The sequence below is a fragment of the Mobula hypostoma genome, chromosome 30, assembly GCF_963921235.1.
Source record: "Mobula hypostoma chromosome 30, sMobHyp1.1, whole genome shotgun sequence".
NCBI lineage: Eukaryota > Metazoa > Chordata > Chondrichthyes > Myliobatiformes > Myliobatidae > Mobula > Mobula hypostoma.
This window is the reverse complement of record NC_086126.1, coordinates 17,561,551-17,579,237: the sequence shown is the minus strand read 5'-3', so window position 1 is coordinate 17,579,237 and position 17,687 is coordinate 17,561,551. Positions and strand designations below refer to the sequence as shown.

The window sequence follows — 17,687 nt, the reverse complement described above, 5'->3', positions numbered from 1 at the left end:
TCCACACTGTGGGAGGGGGTGTGGGATCCCCACACTGTGGGAGGGGGTGAGGGAACTCCACATTGTGGGAGGGGGTAAGGGAACTCCACATTGTGGGAGGAGGTGAGGGATCTCCACACTGTGGGAGGGGATGATCAGGCATCTCCACACTGTGGGAGGGATGAGGGAACCCCACACTGTGGGAGGGTGTGTGGGATCTCCACACTGTGGGAGGGGGTGAGAGAACTCAATGCCGTGGGAGGGGATGATGGATTTCCACGCAGTGGGAAGGGGCGATGTGTTGAGGTTTCTTCATGTTTCTGGTGACATTACACTTGGGGGAATAATCTGAAGGTGAAATAAGTGAAGAAAAGAGGGAGCCCACTGTCCACAGTGGGAGAGAGCAGCTTCTCACTGTATCTCAGCCCTTGTGACAATCACTGACTCATTCCAATTCCTAGTCTTGTTCGAATGGATTGTGGTAGCACTGCATCAGACACTATTTCTCTCCAAAGTCAACTCCCTGTGGGAAAGATCTTAAGGAGGATGAAAGAGTGCAGAGAAAATTTACCAGGATGTTGCTGGGTCTGGAAAACCTGAGTTTTAGGAAAGGTTGAGTGGGTTAGGATCTTAGTCCCTGGAACATAGAGCAAAGCGAGGAAATTTGATGGATGTGTACAAAATTGTGAAGGGGTACTAGTAGGCCTTTTCCACTGAGGTTGGGTGGGACTACATCTAGAGGTCATGGGTTAAGGGTGAAAGGTGAAAGGTTTAAGGGGAACGTGAGGGGAATCTTCTTCACTCAGAGGCTGGTGAGAGTGTGGAACGAGCTGCCAGCGCAAGTGGCGGATACGGGGTCAGTTCCAAGAGATGTTTGGAAAGTTACGTGGATGGGAGGGGCATGGAAGGCTATGGTTGACAGGACTAGGCAGTTTCAACAGTTAGGCTCAGACTAGATGGGCCAAAAAGCCTGTTTCGGTGCTTTACTTTATGATTCCATCACTCTACGTAGATTTAAGGAGTGTTTTATTTTTACAGAGAGTGGCGGGTGCCGGGGGGGGGGGCGGTAGTGATTGAGGCAAATACCTCAGTGGCATTTAGCCGGATGCATTATGCAGTCGGGAGTGGAGAGATAAGGACTGAGTACAAGCAGAAGAGATTAGCATCATGGTGAGCACTGACACTGTGATCTGAAGGGCCATCTCCGGTATGTTCTACGCCCAGTGGCTCCTTTATCAGAGATCTCCTGTACCCCATGAAGTGGCCTCTGAGATTATGTTTGTGGTCTTCTGCTGCTGTAGCGCATCCACTTCAAGGAGATGTTCTTCTGCACAGCACTGTTGTAATGTGTGGTTAATTGAGTTACTGTCAGCTTGCACCAGTCTGACCATTCTCCTCTGACCTCTCTCATTAACGAGGCATTTTCACCCACAGCTCACTGGATATTTTCTGTTCTGCATCATACTTTGTAAACTCTGGAGACTGTTGTGCATGAAAATCTCAGGAGGTCAGCAGTTTCTGAGATACTCAAACCACCCCATCTGACACCAACAATCATTCCCATAGTCAAAGTCGCTTAGATCACATTTCTTCCCCATTCTGATGTTTGGTCTGAACAACTGAACCCCTTGACCATGCCTGCATGCTTTTGTGCATTGAGTTGCTGCCTCATGATTGGCTGATTAGATATTTATATTAATGAGCAGGTGTACAGGTGTGCCTGATAAAGTGGCCTTTCAATATTCTCAAATATAATGGCAGCAAGATTCCCTCACTACCCCTCCCACCACACGGCGATTCCTGCCCTCCGCCCTGATATTCAAAATATTCACTCCCTCCACCCTCATCGGTCAGGAAGTGCAGAGGAGGCTGGACCCAAGCAGAAGCCATTCAGCGGTGAACGATTGCTTTAATAATAGACCGCAAAATAACAAGCCACAAGGGGCCACTGCACATGAGAGAACAGAAACTCAACGCAACAGGCTACAAGGTGGACTTCAGGCAAGGAGAACGAAAGCTAGGAGCGGCTGGCTGAGGCCAACTTGTTCCGTGAGTGAGCAAGGACTGTGGATGAGAGTAGGGGGCTAAATAGGCTGCAGGTGAAGAGTGCGGAACGAGTGGCAAGCGAATCCTACGGGCTGGCTGGAGACTGGGAGGGGCCTGTTTGTGCGGGCTGGGAAGTGTCACTAGGAGCAGGCCTGACACCCCAGTCCTTGCAGGGGTACCCCGACAGTAGCTCCCTTGTTCCCAGAAGCTGAAAGCGTTGAGGTTGACGAAGAACGGTGATCCATCCCTCACACAACAGCTGACATTGCGAATTTATTTATGCCACAGACCTTAGCCCCTCTGTAGATACGAATATAGCCCTGTTGGGAGACAGAGAAGACAAAGAGGTCATTAGGCCCCCATCGACACCAATCCCAACACAGTCCTGGAATGCGGGAAAAACCCAGCAGGTCAGTCAGCATCTGTGGAAGGGGAACAACTCGGGTATGCAACTCTCCAACGCAACTGTAGTAGAGGGGGGGAGCTTACTGGGGCAGAGGGATATTCTTAATAGGATCTCAATTTTTCCTCCACCGTAATCCACACAAAACACTGGAGGAACTCAGCAGGCCAGGCAGCATCCGTGGAAAACAGTAAACAGTCGGCGGTTCAGGCCGAGAGCCTGATGAAACTGTTACCTGGCCTGCTGAGTGTGTGTAACTCCAGCCATACCCCTCCCGTCCATGTACCCATCCAATTTTCTCTTAAACATTGTCATTGAGCTCCTATCTACCATTTGTACTGGCAGCTCGCTCCACACTCTCACCACCCTCTGAGTGAAGAAGTTTCCCCTCATGTTCCCCTTAAACCTTTCACCTTTCACCCCTAACCCATGACCTCACTCAGCCTCAGTGGAAAAGCCTGCTTGCATGTACCCTATCTATACCCCTCATAATTTTTTATACCTCTGTCAAATCTCCCCTCAATCTTCTATGCTCTAGGAAATATAGTCCTAACTTGTTCAATCTCTCCTATAACTCAGATCTTCAAGTCCCAGCAACATCCTTGAAAATTTTCTCTGTATTCTTTCAATTATATTGATTTTGTTTCCTGTATGTAGGTGACCAGACTGCACACAATACTCCAAACCTGGCCTCACCAATGTCTTATACAACTTCAACATAACATCCCATCTCCTGTACTCAGTACTTTTGATTTATGAAGGTCAATGTGCCAAACCCTTCACTGAGTAAGACCGACCCTGGTTGGTTCTACCGAAATGCAACACTTCTCTGCACTAAATTCCATCTGCCATTTTACAGCCCATTTTTTCCAACTGGTCCAGACCCCTCTGCAAGCCATGATAGCCTTCCTCACTGTCCACTACACCCCCAGTCTTGGTGTCATCTGCAAATTTACTGATCCAGTTGACCACATTACCATTCAGATCATTGATATAGATGACAAACAACAACAGAGCCATGAATGATCCCTGCGGCACTCCGCTAGTCACAGACCTCCAGTCAGGGAGACAACCATCTGCCACCACTCTCTGGTTTCTCCCACAAAGCAATCTCTAATCCAATTTGCTACCTCACCCTGAATGCCGAGCGACAGAACCTTCTCGACCAGCCTCCCATGCGGGACCTTGTCCAATGCCTTCCTAAAGTCCATGTAGACAATATCTCTACAGAACTTTTCCGTAGATGCTGCCTGGTCTGCTCAGTTCCTCCTGTACTTTGTGTGTGTGTTGGTCCACTGCCTTGCCTTCATCTACGTCCCTGGTAAGTTCCTTGAAAAACACTGTAAGTTTCATTAGGTACGACCTACCACACACAAAGCCATGCTGACTATCCCCAATCAGTCCATGTCTATCCAAGTACTTATATATCCAGTACCTTAAGAAACCTTCCAATCACTTTTTCACTACTGATGTCAGGCTCAACAGCCTATAATTTCCTGGCTTATTGTTAGAGCCTTTCTTAAACAACAGAACAACGTTGGCTATCCTCCAATCCTCCAGCACCTCACCCGTGGATAAGGATGATTTAAATATCTCTGCTAGGACCCCGGCAATTTCTCCTCTTGCCCCCTACAGGTGTCTGAGGGAACACCTACTCAGGCCTAGGGGAATTGTCCGTCCTATACAGCAAACACCTCCTCCTCTGTAATCTGGGTAGGGTCCACTGCTGCTGTGCCTCACTTCTATAAACTCTGTATCAGTCCCATGATACAAACATCAATTTCCGATCTCCCCCATCTATTTTGGCTGCACAAACATGAGAAAATCTGCAGATGCTGGAAATCCGGAGCAGCGCCCACAAATGATAGGAGTCCTGATGGAGAGTCTCAGCCCAAAACGTCGACTCTGCTCTTTTCCATGGATGCTGCCTGGCCTGCTGAGTCCCTCCAGCATTTTTTTGGTCTTTTGGCTCCACGCCCAGATGACCACTCTGATCTTACCGAGGACCAATCCTTTTGATCTCAGTGTACCCGCAGAAGCCCTTTGGATTCTCCTTCACCTCGACCGTGAGGGCAACCTCAAGCCTTCTTTTACCCTCCTGATTTCTTTCTTCTCTTGGATTTCTTGTACCACGGAAGCACCTCATTTTCTCCTACCTGCCGAAACCTGCTGTGGACCTCCCCTTTGTTAGCCAGACCCTCAGACTCTCTGTAGCCGTAACACTTGATTCTGCTTTCAATTGCACTTATCTCGATGCACTGACGTGTCATTATGATCTCCACGGAAGGCATCTCATTGCAAGCGAAAATAATAAGACCAACAGGAACTGAATGAGACCATTCTGCCCATCGAGTCTGTTCCACCATTCATCATGGCTGGCTTATTAACTCGCTCAACCCCATTCTCCTGCCATCTCCTCGTAACCATTGACAGCCAGGCTAAAGAAGAACCAATCAACCTCTGTTTTAAATATAGCTGATGACTTGGCTGCCTGTGGCAGTGATTTCCACAGATTCACCAGTCTCTGGCTAAAGAAATTCTCCCCATCCCCGTTCTAAAGGGATATCTTTGTATTTTGAAACTGTGCCGCCCCCCCCCCACGCCCCGCACCACAGTAAATATCCTCTCCACATCCACTCTATCTGTGTCCTCTGGTCCTAGACTCCCCCACTATAGGAAACATCCTCTCCACATCCACTCTATCTGTGTCCTCTGGTCCTAGACTCCCCCACTATAGGAAACATCCTCTCCACATCCTCTCTATCTGTGTCCTCTGGTCCGAGACTCCCCCACTATAGGAAACATCCTCTCCACATCCACTCTATCTGTGTCCTCTGGTCCGAGACTCCCCCACTATAGGAAACATCCTCTCCACATCCACTCTATCTGTGTCCTCTGGTCCTAGACTCCCCCACTATAGGAAACATCCTCTCCACATCCACTCTATCTGTGTCCTCTGGTCCTTGACTCCCTCACTATAGGAAACATCCTCTCCACATCCACTGTATCTGTGTCTTCTGGTGCGAGACTCCCCCACTATCAGAATCATTGCCTCTCTCTGTGCCCACAGACACACACTCCAGGGCATGTGCAGCACCAGGGGCCAGTACCAACCCAGGCTTCGGATGCTGGGAGACAGCGGCCCCACCTCCCCCCCCACCCCCACCGCGGCACTTCACCGGCAAACGCGGCGCGGATGAGCAGGGGACGACCATCAACAATCATTGTCCACCGTTCACTGACCTCCTCTCCCCAATCTTTTCCCCAGCTGTTCTTTAAGATCCAGTACGGCGTCGAGTCCTCTGTAAAAGGCAAAACACAGCAGTGTAACACAGGCTGGCACGGAATCACGGTCTCCTTGCACCAACACTTGGAAGGGGGCCCTTGAGGAACTCGAGGGGCTACAGCTACAGCCCTCCCCATCCTCGAGCTCATCTGCAAGAGGTGACGCCTCAGCAATACCTACCATCCAGAACCTACCCTCTTCTCCACGCTGCCAGTCGGCAGGAGGCACAAGAATCTAAAGAACCACAACTCTGCTCACCCTCTCCACTTCTGAGCCCAGTTTCAAGTTCCTGGGTGTCAGGATCTCGGAGGATCTAACTTGGTCCCAACATATTGAGGTAGTTATAAAGAAGGCAAGGCAGCGGCTATGCTTCATTAGGAGTTTGAAGAGATTTGGCATGTCAACGAATACATTCAAAAACTTTTATAGATGTACCGTGGAGAGCATTCTGACAGGCTGCATCACTGTCTGGTATGGAGGGCTACTGCACAGGACCGAAAGAAGCTGCAGAGGTTTGTAAATCTAGTCAGTTCCATCTTGGGCACTAGCCTACAAAGTACCCAGGACATCTTCAGGGAGCAGTGTCTCAGAAAGGCAGCGTCCATTATTAAGGACCTCCAGCACCCAGGACATGTCCTTTTCTCACTGTTACCATCAGGTAGGAGATACAGAAGCCTGAAGACACCCACTCAGCAATTCAGGAACAGCTTCTTCCCCTCTGCCATCCGATTCCTAAATGGACATTGAACCGTTGGACACTACCTCACTTTTTTTAATATATGTTATTTCTGTTTTTTGCATGAATGTAACCTAGTCAACATACACATACTGTAATTGATTTACTTATTTATTTATTATTTTATTTCTTTTCTTCTTCTTCTATATTATGTATTGCATTGAACTGCTGCTGCTAAGTTAACAAAAAATATCAAACATGCCAGTGATAATAAACCTGATTCTGATTCTGATTCTGAAAAACGAATTCATCTCACTGCTGCCAAGCTCCTGAATCACTCTCTCAGGCGATTTTCCCTCAGCATCGTTTCATTCGGGAGGATCAACGTTACATTAAGCCTGACAAAGTCACTGAATCCTCCAATGTATTGTTGGAAGTCAGAATCAGAATCAGAGAGAAAAAAATAATAATAACAAATAAACAAGTAAATCAATTACACTATACCATATTGAATAGATTTTAAAAAGCGTGCAAAAACAGAAATAATATATATTAACAAGTGAGGTAGTGTCCAAGGTTTCAATGTCCATTTAGGAATCGGATGGCAGAGGGGAAGAAGCTGTTCCTGAATTGCTGAGTGTTTGCCTTCAGGCTTCTGTATCTCCTACCTGATGGTGACAGTGAGAAAAGGACATGCCCTGGCTGCTGGAGATCCTTAATAATGGACGCTGCCTCTCTGAGCCACGGCTCTCTAAAGATGTCCTGGGTACTTTGTCGGCTAGAGCCCAAGATGGAGCTGACTAGATTTACAACCATCTGCAGCTTCCTCCGGTCCTGTGCAGTAGCCCCTCCATACCAGACAGTGATGCTGCCTGTCAGAATGCTCTCCACGGTACAACTATAGAAGTTTTTGAGTGTATTTGTTGACATACCAAATCTCTTCAAGCTCTGAATAAAGTATAGCGGCTGTCTTGCCTCCTTTATAACTACAACGACATGTTGGGAACAGGTTAGATCATCAGAAAACTTGACACCGAGGAACATGAATCTGCTCACTCTCTCCACTTCTGATCCCTCTATGAGGATTGGTGTGTGTTCCTTCATGTTACCCTTCCTGAAGTCCACAATCAGCTCTTTCGTCTTACTGACGTTGAGTGCCGGGTTGTTGCTATGGCACCATTCCACTAGTTGGCATATCTCACTCCTGTGCGCCCTCTCGTCACCACCTGAGATTCTACCAACAATGGTTGTGTGGTCTTCGGCACCAGTATCCTGACTGGTAGCATTGTGGCCTGGTACCACATCTCAAATGTGCAGGAACGTAAGCCGGACAGAGTACTTGGCTCAGCCCAGTACATCCTGGGGCCATCCCTCCCCACCATCGGTAGTACCAGCAGGAAAGGTCATTGGGTCATTGGCTGCAGTCCACCATCACAGCCGGACCTGTCCATGTACAGGACAAAGAAGCACAAAGAAACATATCCATCCCCCATCAGGAAGGTCTCAAAGCTCTACGCTTCTTTTTGGATTCCAGACCTAATCAGTTCCCCTCTACCACCACTCTGCTCCGTCTAGCGGAATTAGTCCTTATTCTTAATAATTTCTCCTTTGGCTCCTCCCATTTCCTCCAAACTAAAGGTGTAGTTATGGGCACCCGTATGGGTCCTAGCTATGCCTACCTTTTTGTTGGGTTTGTGAAACAATCTATGTTCCGTGCCTTTTCTGGTATCTGTCCCCCAATTTTCCTTCGCTGCATCGATGACTGCATTGGCGCTGCTTCCTGCACGCATGCAGAACTCGTTGACTTTATTAACTTTGCCTCCACTTTCACCCTGCCCTCAAGTTTACCTGGTCCATTTCCGACAACTCCCTCCCCTTTCTAGATCTTTCTGTCTCTGTCTCTGGAGACAGCTTATCCACTGATGTCTACTATAAGCCTACTGACTCTCACAGCTATCTGGACTATTCCTCTTCTCACCCTGACTCTTGCAAAAACGCCATCCCCTTGTCACAATTCCTCCGTCTCCGCCGCATCTGCTCTCAGGATGAGGCTTTTCATTCAAGGACGAGGGAGGTGTCTTCCTTTTTTAAAGAAAGGGGCTTCCCTTCCTCCACTATCAACTCGGCTCTTAAACGTATCTCCCCCATTTCACGTACATCTGCTCTCACTGCATCCTCCCACCACCCCACTAGGAATAGGGTTCCCCGGTCCTCACCTACCACCCCACTAGCCTCCGGGTCCAACATATTATTCTCCGTAACTTCCGCCACCTCCAACGGGATCCCACCACTAAGCACATCTTTCCCTCCCCCCCTCTCTCTGCATTCCGCAGGGATCGCTCCCTACACAACTCCCTTATCCATTCGTCCCCCCCATCCCTCCCCACTGATCTCCCTCCTGGCACTTATCCATGTAAGCGGAACAAGTGCTACACATGCCCTTACACTTCCTCCCTTACCACCATTCAGGGCCCCAAACAGTCCTTCCAGGTGAGGCATCACTTCACCTGTGAGTCAACTGGGGTGATATACTGCGTCCGGTGCTCCCGATGTGGCCTTTTATATATTGGTGAGACCCGACGCAGACTGGGAGACCGCTTTGCTGAACATCTACGCTCTGTCCGCCAGAGAAAGCAGGATCTCCCAGTGGCCACACATTTTAATTCCGCATCCCATTCCCATTCTGACATGTCTGTCCACGGCCTCCTCTACTGTGGAGATGAAGCCACACTCAGGTTGGAGGAACAACACCTTATATTCCATCTGGGTAGCCTCCAACCTGATGGCATGAACATCAACTTCTCTAACTTCCGCTAAGGCCCCACCTCCCCATCGTACCCCATCTGTTACTCATTTTTATGCACACATTCTTTCTCTCACTCTCCTTTTTCTCCCTCTGTCCCTCTGAATATACCTCTTGCCCATCCTCTGGGTCACCCCCCCCCCCCTTGTCTTTCTTCCCGGACCTCCTGTCCCATGATCCTCTCGTATCCCCTTTTGCCTATCACCTGTCCAGCTCTCGGCTCTATCCCTCCCCCTCCTGTCTTCTCCTATCATTTTGCATCTCCCCCTCCCCCTCCAACTTTCAAATCCCTTACTCACTCTTCCTTCAGTTAGTCCTGACGAAGGGTCTCGGCCTGAAACGTCGACTGTACCTCTACCTAGAGATGCTGCTTGGCCTGCTGCGTTCACCAGCAACTTTGATGTATGTTGCAGGAAACATATCCAAATGTGTTTGTCAAAATCTCCCTGCCGTAAAGTGCTCTGGGGCTATTAAAACAAGTTTCTTTGTCCAGGCAGCTAATCTGATCAACCATTCTAGTACTGATTACATATCTATTGATTATTATTACATTTTTTTATTTTTTCTACACTCAATCCAGTGAAACATGAGCTCTGGCAGAGCCACACACACTCGTTTCTGAATTCCTGGGAACTTCCGGAACTATTCTGGTGGTGTTTGGTGTTGTGTCTCTCTGGAGATTTACATTAATATTGCTGTGTGGGTCTCATTTTACTTTGGACAGTTTTAAGAACTATTATTCTCTTCGGTGTGTGTACCGTGCTTGGAATTGTGCTCGTCTCCTTGTACGTTGATTGCCCGTCTTTTTTTGTGCGCGGTTCTTCATTGATTCGGTTGTGTTCCTTTGTATCTACTGTGAATGCCCGCAAGAAAATTAATCCCAGGCGGAGTGCACGTTCTCTGATAACAAGCTTCCTTTGAACCTGTGGCACGACAGCATAGTGGCCGGTAGAGCGCTTTACGGCGCAGGCCACCCAGGACCAATTCTCCCCGAGACCGCGTGGGTTTCCTCCAGGTGCTCTGGTTTCCTCCCATCGTGTAAAGGTGTACTGGTTGGTAGGCTAACTGGTCATTGTAAATTCGGCTGGGGTTAAATCAGAGGATTGCCGGGCTGCGTGGATTGAGAGAGCTGAAGGACCTGTTTCACGGTTTACCGCCATAAATAAATCAAATTTTAAAGTTTTGGTTCCAGCCCAGCCCGCCTCTGTTCGACCCCACCCCACCTCTGTTACCCCAGTCGCTGCACTGCCGCATGAACACTATAACTCTGGGTCTCAAAATGGTTGTTGAGTGTCTAGGGTGGTAGTGTGCTGTCGTGGGTAGTGCTCGTCACTCTCACTTTCAGCTCCCACCGCTGACCAGCAGTCTCGCGAAAAGGAGAGCTGAATGTGTGAGTCTCTCCCTGTCAGTACACAGTCTCTCCGACAGCATCCCTCACGTCCTGCCTCCTCGCTGGCGACATGGGGAAACTGATCTCCTCTCGGACTCAGGCTGACCTACAGAGGACGGGGAGGAGGTCTGCACACACAGAGCGCAGGCTTGTGAACCAGGTCCCCAGCTACGGGCAAACAGCCCCACTGCCCTGTGGGCGGCCTCGGGAGTGAACCCAGACAGCAAGTCCGGAGCAAAGCCCCTCAGGCGGTCGGACATCATTGAACATCCTTCCGGCAGCTCCTGCAGCCGAGCTGGTGCCAAACGTGCTAGAAAATAGAAAACCTACAGCACAATACAGGCCCTTCGGCCCACAGAGCTGTGCCGAACGTGTCCCTACCTTAGAACTACCTTAATGTTGCTTCACAAGCTTTCTTTTGGGCTACACCGGTGAGGCCGGGAGGGGGATCTTGACAACTGGGCATCTCAGGATCTCCATACCTTCCGCCCAGTATTGTGATGACGATCGTCACCCGTTGTCCTTCCTGACAGACGGACGCCAACCACAGCCATATTGTAAATACACACAGATATTTAGACACAATTTATTCCAGATCTGTACTCCAACCTGTCTTTATCTTTTATACAATTACTTACTCCTTATAACTGCTGAATGTTTGTACTGTTGCATTTCGTACCCTGACCAACAAACTACACGTCAGAATCCATGGTGAACGTAGTTGATCCCTGATCCTTTCTCATAATTGACTTTGGTCCTTTTCGTTCTAACTGTGCTTTTCCTTCAGTAAAACTGTTTATCTCCTCCAGGTTATGTAAATGTTTCTCTTGTGAACACTGGGCATCTGGTGCTCGGTGCCCAGGACGCAGCTGCAAGTTGGACTGACAATAAGCTCAGCTTTGATTTCAACCTATGCTGCATCTGCAACGCAGACAGTCAACCTTCGGAGCATCTTAGGTGCGAGGTCATAACGTTGACCGTGGCCATCGAAGCCTAGTGGGCAACTTGTCGGGACCCGTGCCCATGCTGCTCAGGGGCTATCATCAAGCCGAGGGGCTGAATGGCCCGGTGTTGCGGGGGGGGGGGGCAAGTTGGTCAGAAGGGTTGGGGAGCTGTTTTTCCTTACCGATTCCGTAGCCGACGATTAACATGGCATGAAATGATTTGTTAATTTCACTGCAGGTTTTCATAATCCCTCCTTTGTATTGCTGGAATGAGAAAGTTCAAAGTAAACTTGTTATCAAAGTTATGTATCAGAACAGAAAACGTGGTGGATACAGTCCAGTCCGTCAGAGGTAAATCTCTCCCCACTATTAAGCACACCTTCAAGTAGCTGTGCCACACGAAAGCAGCGTCCATTACAGGATTATCTTTAACAAGATCAGAGCTATAAAGTGTAGAATAATCTTCTCCAAAAGTATCATTTATTTCTAAATGATCAGTTGCCCTAGTACTGCTAGCTTTATAAATTTCTTTAATCTGTCATTTAGCACTAGAAGTTTCAATTTGGTTAGCCAATAATTTACCTGCTTTATTTCCATGGATGTAAAATTGACTTTTTTCCTTTAGGAGTTGAGTTTCAATAGGGACAAAAGCAGCATCCATCATCAGGGACCCTACTAATCGGTCAGTCCATGTATCTGTTCCCACTGCTGTCATCGGGAAGGAGGTACAGGAACCTCAGGATTCACACCAGGAACAATTCAGGAACAGTTATTACCCCTCAACCATCAGGCTCCTGAACCAGTGAGGATAACCTCAACTCTGAACTGATTCCATCGGGAAGGAGGTACAGGAGCCTCAGGTCCCACACCACCAGGTTCAGGAACAGTTATTACCCCTCAGCCATCAGGCTCCTGAACCAGAGGGGATAACCTCAACTCTGAACTGATTCCATCGGGAAGGAGGTACAGGAGCCTCAGATCCCACACCACCAGGTTCAGGAACAGTTATTACCCCTCAACCATTAGGCTTCTGTCCTGGGTAGCGTTAACCTAAGTGTATTCGAGTGTACATAGTGTTTTTGAAACTTGTCATTCCAGCTCTAATTTTTCTTTGTAAATGTTCTAGCTGTGGGAGATTCGAGCAGTGGACGGCAGGGAAGTTTAGTGGCTATGCAGACTCACCTGTATAGGCAACAGGGTCACCAGCACCGAGATTGTCCCGTTAAACGCAACGTACTGTTGCATCGCTGCAAAGAAATCGCATCCAGAGAATCATGAGGCAGGGCAGACACAGGCTCGATGGGCCGAAAGGCCTCCTCGCAAAATAGGACAGCTCTGCGGCAGTCTGAGCCACAGCCGGGGAAGGGAGGGTTTCGTAAATCCCCACTCCGGGGGAGAAGTTCACTGGGGCACAGCGGCCAGCAGGAATTGCATCCGGGAGGGACAAGCAGGGGAAGATAGCAGCAAGTGTCGAGGGATGCCAGGGAGGGACGAGGTGTGACGGTGCAGGCCCCGGTGGAAGGTCGAGGTTCAAGGGAATGAAGATGGAGGCGAGGGATGAGGGAGTTACAAGATGTGAGGGACAATGCGTTGAGTTACAAGGGAGGGATGAGGACGATGGGAGAGAGGAGGTGAGAGTGATGGACTTGAGGGTGGATGAGGATTGAGGAGGGAATGAAGGTGGATGGGAGTGAAGGACGAGGGACGAGTGCCAAGGTGCCCGCACAGCCTCCGATTAACTCACCTCTTTCATTTTCAGGGAGCCAGATACAATTCTGAATCTTGACGACGGTTTTTTTCTGTCTCTGGTGACAAGTAGATACTTTCCCTTCGTATGGGTAATCGTCCTCCTTCACCAGACCTGTGGATGTGCATTGGGGCAGTCCGGAAAGAGAACAAGACTCTCAAATTAGCTCACCTTTCACCCACTGAAGGTACACCCACACTTCGCAGCCACAGTCAGGCTCTCCTCACCAATCAAAATTCAGAGGGCCATCCGCTTCCCCGAGCACTGCCACCCCTCGGCTGGCCTCGGCTTTAAAGTTCCCGACCCCTCTGCAGCCCCTCGTGCCGCGGCGCCCTACAAGCTCTGGCCCTTGCGGAGGGTCCTCCCGCGCTGGATGCACTCAACAAGCTTCTGCGCTCGAGTCACCTTGAAACTTCTCGAAACCCCAGCGAACATCTGTCCCGTCCGCTCGGGGTGGAGTGGGGTAGGACCCGAGGAGTATGAGCGCATCGTTCCCTGGAAGCGATGTCACCTGAGAAAGGCGCCCGGTACGCTGGTGAATAAGTAGCCTTTGGGGTACTGCAAGTCTGTGTCTTTGGTGTTGCTTCACTGCACACTTGAGTTTTCGGTGGGGAGTGCCGATGCTTTTTTTTTGCTGGTTTGGGGGAGGGTCGTTACTTTATTGCTGCTTGTGTGTGGGGGGGGGGAGCTGTGGGGGGCTTTGGGGTTCTAACATTTAACTGTCAATCATTCTTTGGGGCACTCCTCTGTTTTCGTGGCTGTTTGTGAAGAAAAAGAATTTCAGGGTGCATATTGTATACATTTCTCTGACGTTAAATGTGCCTTTGAAACCTATTGAAATATACAAAGAAGGAATATGCAAAAGACAGCAAACTGTGCAAATACAAAATAAAAATCTAATATTAATAATAAATAAATAACGCTGAGAACATGAGTTTCAGGGTCCTTCAAAGTGACAGTAACCCAAATAACCACGTGTTATTGGTTTGGTCTCCTGTGGATTACTGGGTGTTGACTACAGACTCACAGAGGCTCACACCAGCCCACCGATGAGGTGCTAACCACCAGACCAATCATAAATTCAATACCCGCCGCGCCTCTCTGCATGGGGTTCCGCCGTCCTCCTTGTGGCTGCGGGGGTTTCCTGCCACGCTGCAGAGACGCGCGGGTCAGGGTTTCGGGAGATGCGGGCACGCAAGCATTGGTGTCGGAAGCGCGGCTCCCCTCAGCCCGTCACTGGGCTCGTGACGCAAATGCCATGTCTCACTGTGTGTTCTGACGGACAGCTGACAGAGAAAACTAACCTCTCTTTAAAATCTTTACCCTAATCCCACACTCCCCCCACACAACTAATTCTACCCCTCACCCACACACTGACAGGGGCAATTTACTGCAGTCAATTAACTCACCCACTCTGCCTGTTAAGACCACCAATATAGGAGCAGAAGTAGGCCACTCGGCCCATCGAGTCTGCTCCAGCATTCAACTATGGGCTGCTCTAATTCTTCCAGTCATCCCCACTCCACTGCCTTCTCCCTAAACCCTTTGATACCCTGGTTAATCAAGAGCCTATCTCTCTCTGCCTTAAATACACCCAATGACGTGGCCTCCACAGCCGATCGTGGCAACAAATTCCACAGATTTACCACCCTCTGACTAAAGTAATTTCTCTGCATCTCTGTCCTAAATGGGCATCCTTCAATTCTGAAGTCGTGCCCTCTTGTCCTGGACTCCCCTACCATGGGAAATAACTTTGCCATATCTAATCTGTTCAGCCTTTTAACATTTGGAATGTTTCTATGAGATTCCCCCTCACTCTCATGAACTCCAGGGAATACAGCCCAAGAGCTGCCAGGCGTTCCTCATACGGTAAACCTTTCATTCCTGGAATCATTTTTGTGAATTGTTGTTGGGACAAACACACACACGGATACACACACACACACACACACACACACACACACACACACACACAAACGCACACACAAACACATACACACACACACAGACACACACACACACACACACACACACACAGAGACACACACACACACACACACACACACACAGACACACACACACAGACACACACACAGACACAAACACACACACACAGACACAAACACACACACACAGACAGACACACGCACACACAGACAAACAGACACACACACACACACACACACACACAGCCTGGGAGAAACCTACAGGGGTCACTGGGCGAACACGCAAATTCCTGGCACAGAGAGTGTCGGATGTCGGGATTGAACCCGGTTCTCTGGCTGTTGGCCCAGCCCCCAGCACGGCGCTGACAAGAATATGGGGAAGAGTGAAATTGCATCCATGTAGCCGGGCTGGCACAGACTCACGATGGGCCAAAGGGCCTGTTCTTTGCTATTAATACTGTACATTGAAACAATTGGCTATATTTATGATGAGCAACGAAATCGAGGGATGGGCGTGGGGGGGGGGGTGGAATCGGAGAGCGTCAGAAAAAGAGATTGAATTGAAACCACTATTGTCACTGTAGGCACGCACACTCCCAGCTCAAAGCACCTGGGACCCTACTTCAGTGAATCGAAACAAGGTTTTGGGGCAAAGTCAGTCAGACCATAAGGTATAGGAGCAGAATTAGACCATCTGTCCCGAGTCTGCTCCGCAGGAGATCCGGTGCGGAGTTCGCAGAGTCAGTGACCGTGTGGAAGGAGCCGAATAGTGGGGCGGATTGGATGGAATGAACCTCGCCCAGCTTTCGACGTCCTGTCCCCCCACCGACCCACACGGTGCAGGGCCATGTGTCGTTGTGTGGGTTGTCCACATCAAGACAATCTAAACTGTAGCCCAGTTTAGATCGAACACCTTCCTGATGACAGCGGGACAGAAGCCGCCCGTGAGCCTGGTGGTACGTGCTTTCGGGCTTTTGAACCTCCCGTCCGACGGGAGAGGGGAGAAGGGGTTTGAATTTCCATCAACACAGTGCCTGGTAGGCCCTTGACAGGGTGCAGAGCCGGATGCTAAAACTGGATCGATTTTAACATCAATCCCATAAGAATGAATTCATAACAACTGACAAAGTGTTCTGGGAGCGTGCTAGATAAGTAGAAGGTAAAAATACGAAGATTTTGTGTACTGTGCTAACTCTTTACAGAAGTGACTAACTGGTAAAGGTTCTGAAGTGAAGAATTAGTTGCTTAAAATTTAATTTCATCTATTTTCTTAGTGTAGATTTTTACCAGCAGTTAAGGGACCAAGTGACATGGGAGACAGGAAAATGAGAGAAGGTAAAGGTGAATGGGGACAGCAAGCTTCTCCCCTCTTCCCCTCACCCTCTCCCTCACTCCTCCTCATTTCCACACACTCCCCTCCCTACTGTCCCTCTTCTACACCCTCCCCTCCCCTTCCCCATCTCCTCCCTCCACCTTCCACACCCATTTCCCCACACTCCCCTCCCTACCGTCCCTCTTCGACACCCTCCCCTTCCCCCTTCCCTACCTTCTCCCTCCACCCTCCCTCACTCATTTCCCCACTCTCGCCCCTCACTTACTCATTCCATTCTACCTCCCGCCCCTCCCTTCCTTCTCCATTCCCTCCCCCTCTTGTCCATACCTCCCCCCCTCCCCGACTGAGCCGACTCCACCTGCCCCTATTTGTTCAACCTTGAATTACCCCCACAAGTCTTCCCGTGAGGTGGGTGACTCCCACCCCCACCCCCCACCCCAGCTATGGCCTGGGACGGTAGTTGGTGCTGGAGGTGCTGTGTATGTGGTGCCAGGCAGGCAGGACCTCCAACCCCCTCCACTCCAAGACACTTGGGGACTTGACTCACCGATCTTCTTGACATCCTCAAAGGCCACGTCAATACGTCCCGCTTTACAATCGTTACCCTTGCTCCCGCAGTCCAGCAGCTCTGTGCAAATGGGCGAAAGTTGAGACACTGAAGGGTTCGTAGAAATATACCCCTAACAAATGAATGCTCCTTTCCATGGAGAACATCAATGTACAGGCCCTGAAGTAAACCCTCCTATCCAGAAACCTGTCCAAGTGACTTTTCAATATTCCATCGGCTCCCATCTCCAGCACTTCCTCTGGCAGCACGGTACATACACCACCACACTCTGTGTAGAAACACCTTCAGACACAAGAGCAGAATTCGGCAATTCGCCCCATCAAGCCAGGTCAGCGTTTCCATCAGGGCTGACTTATTAACCCTCTCAACACCTGTCTCCTGCTTCTGTCCCACCTAATCCAGAACCGATCAACCACTGCTTTAAATATACCCAATGACTTGCCTCCACAGCCACCTGTGGCAATGAATTCGACAGATTCATCATCCTCTGACGAAAGAAATTATTCCTCATCTCTGTTCTAAAGGGACGACCCTCTATGATGAGGCTCTGCCCTCTGGTCCTAGAC

General features: G+C 49.5%; 1 protein-coding gene across 1 annotated transcript in view; it reads right to left on the bottom strand.

Annotated features, from left to right (window-relative positions):
* Positions 1-1,892: 1,892 nt before the first annotated feature.
* LOC134339699 (cathepsin F-like) overlaps positions 1,893-17,687 on the bottom strand; it is a 42,439-nt gene continuing 26,644 nt past the window's right edge. The window contains exons 6-11 of the mRNA XM_063036418.1: positions 17,101-17,181; positions 13,272-13,388; positions 12,710-12,774; positions 11,710-11,791; positions 5,672-5,730; positions 1,893-2,345 (exon numbers count right to left, since the gene is read on the bottom strand). Coding sequence (XP_062892488.1) covers positions 2,274-2,345; positions 5,672-5,730; positions 11,710-11,791; positions 12,710-12,774; positions 13,272-13,388; positions 17,101-17,181 — 476 coding nt within the window. The 3' untranslated portion in view covers positions 1,893-2,273. The remainder of the gene's footprint in view (positions 2,346-5,671; positions 5,731-11,709; positions 11,792-12,709; positions 12,775-13,271; positions 13,389-17,100; positions 17,182-17,687) is intronic.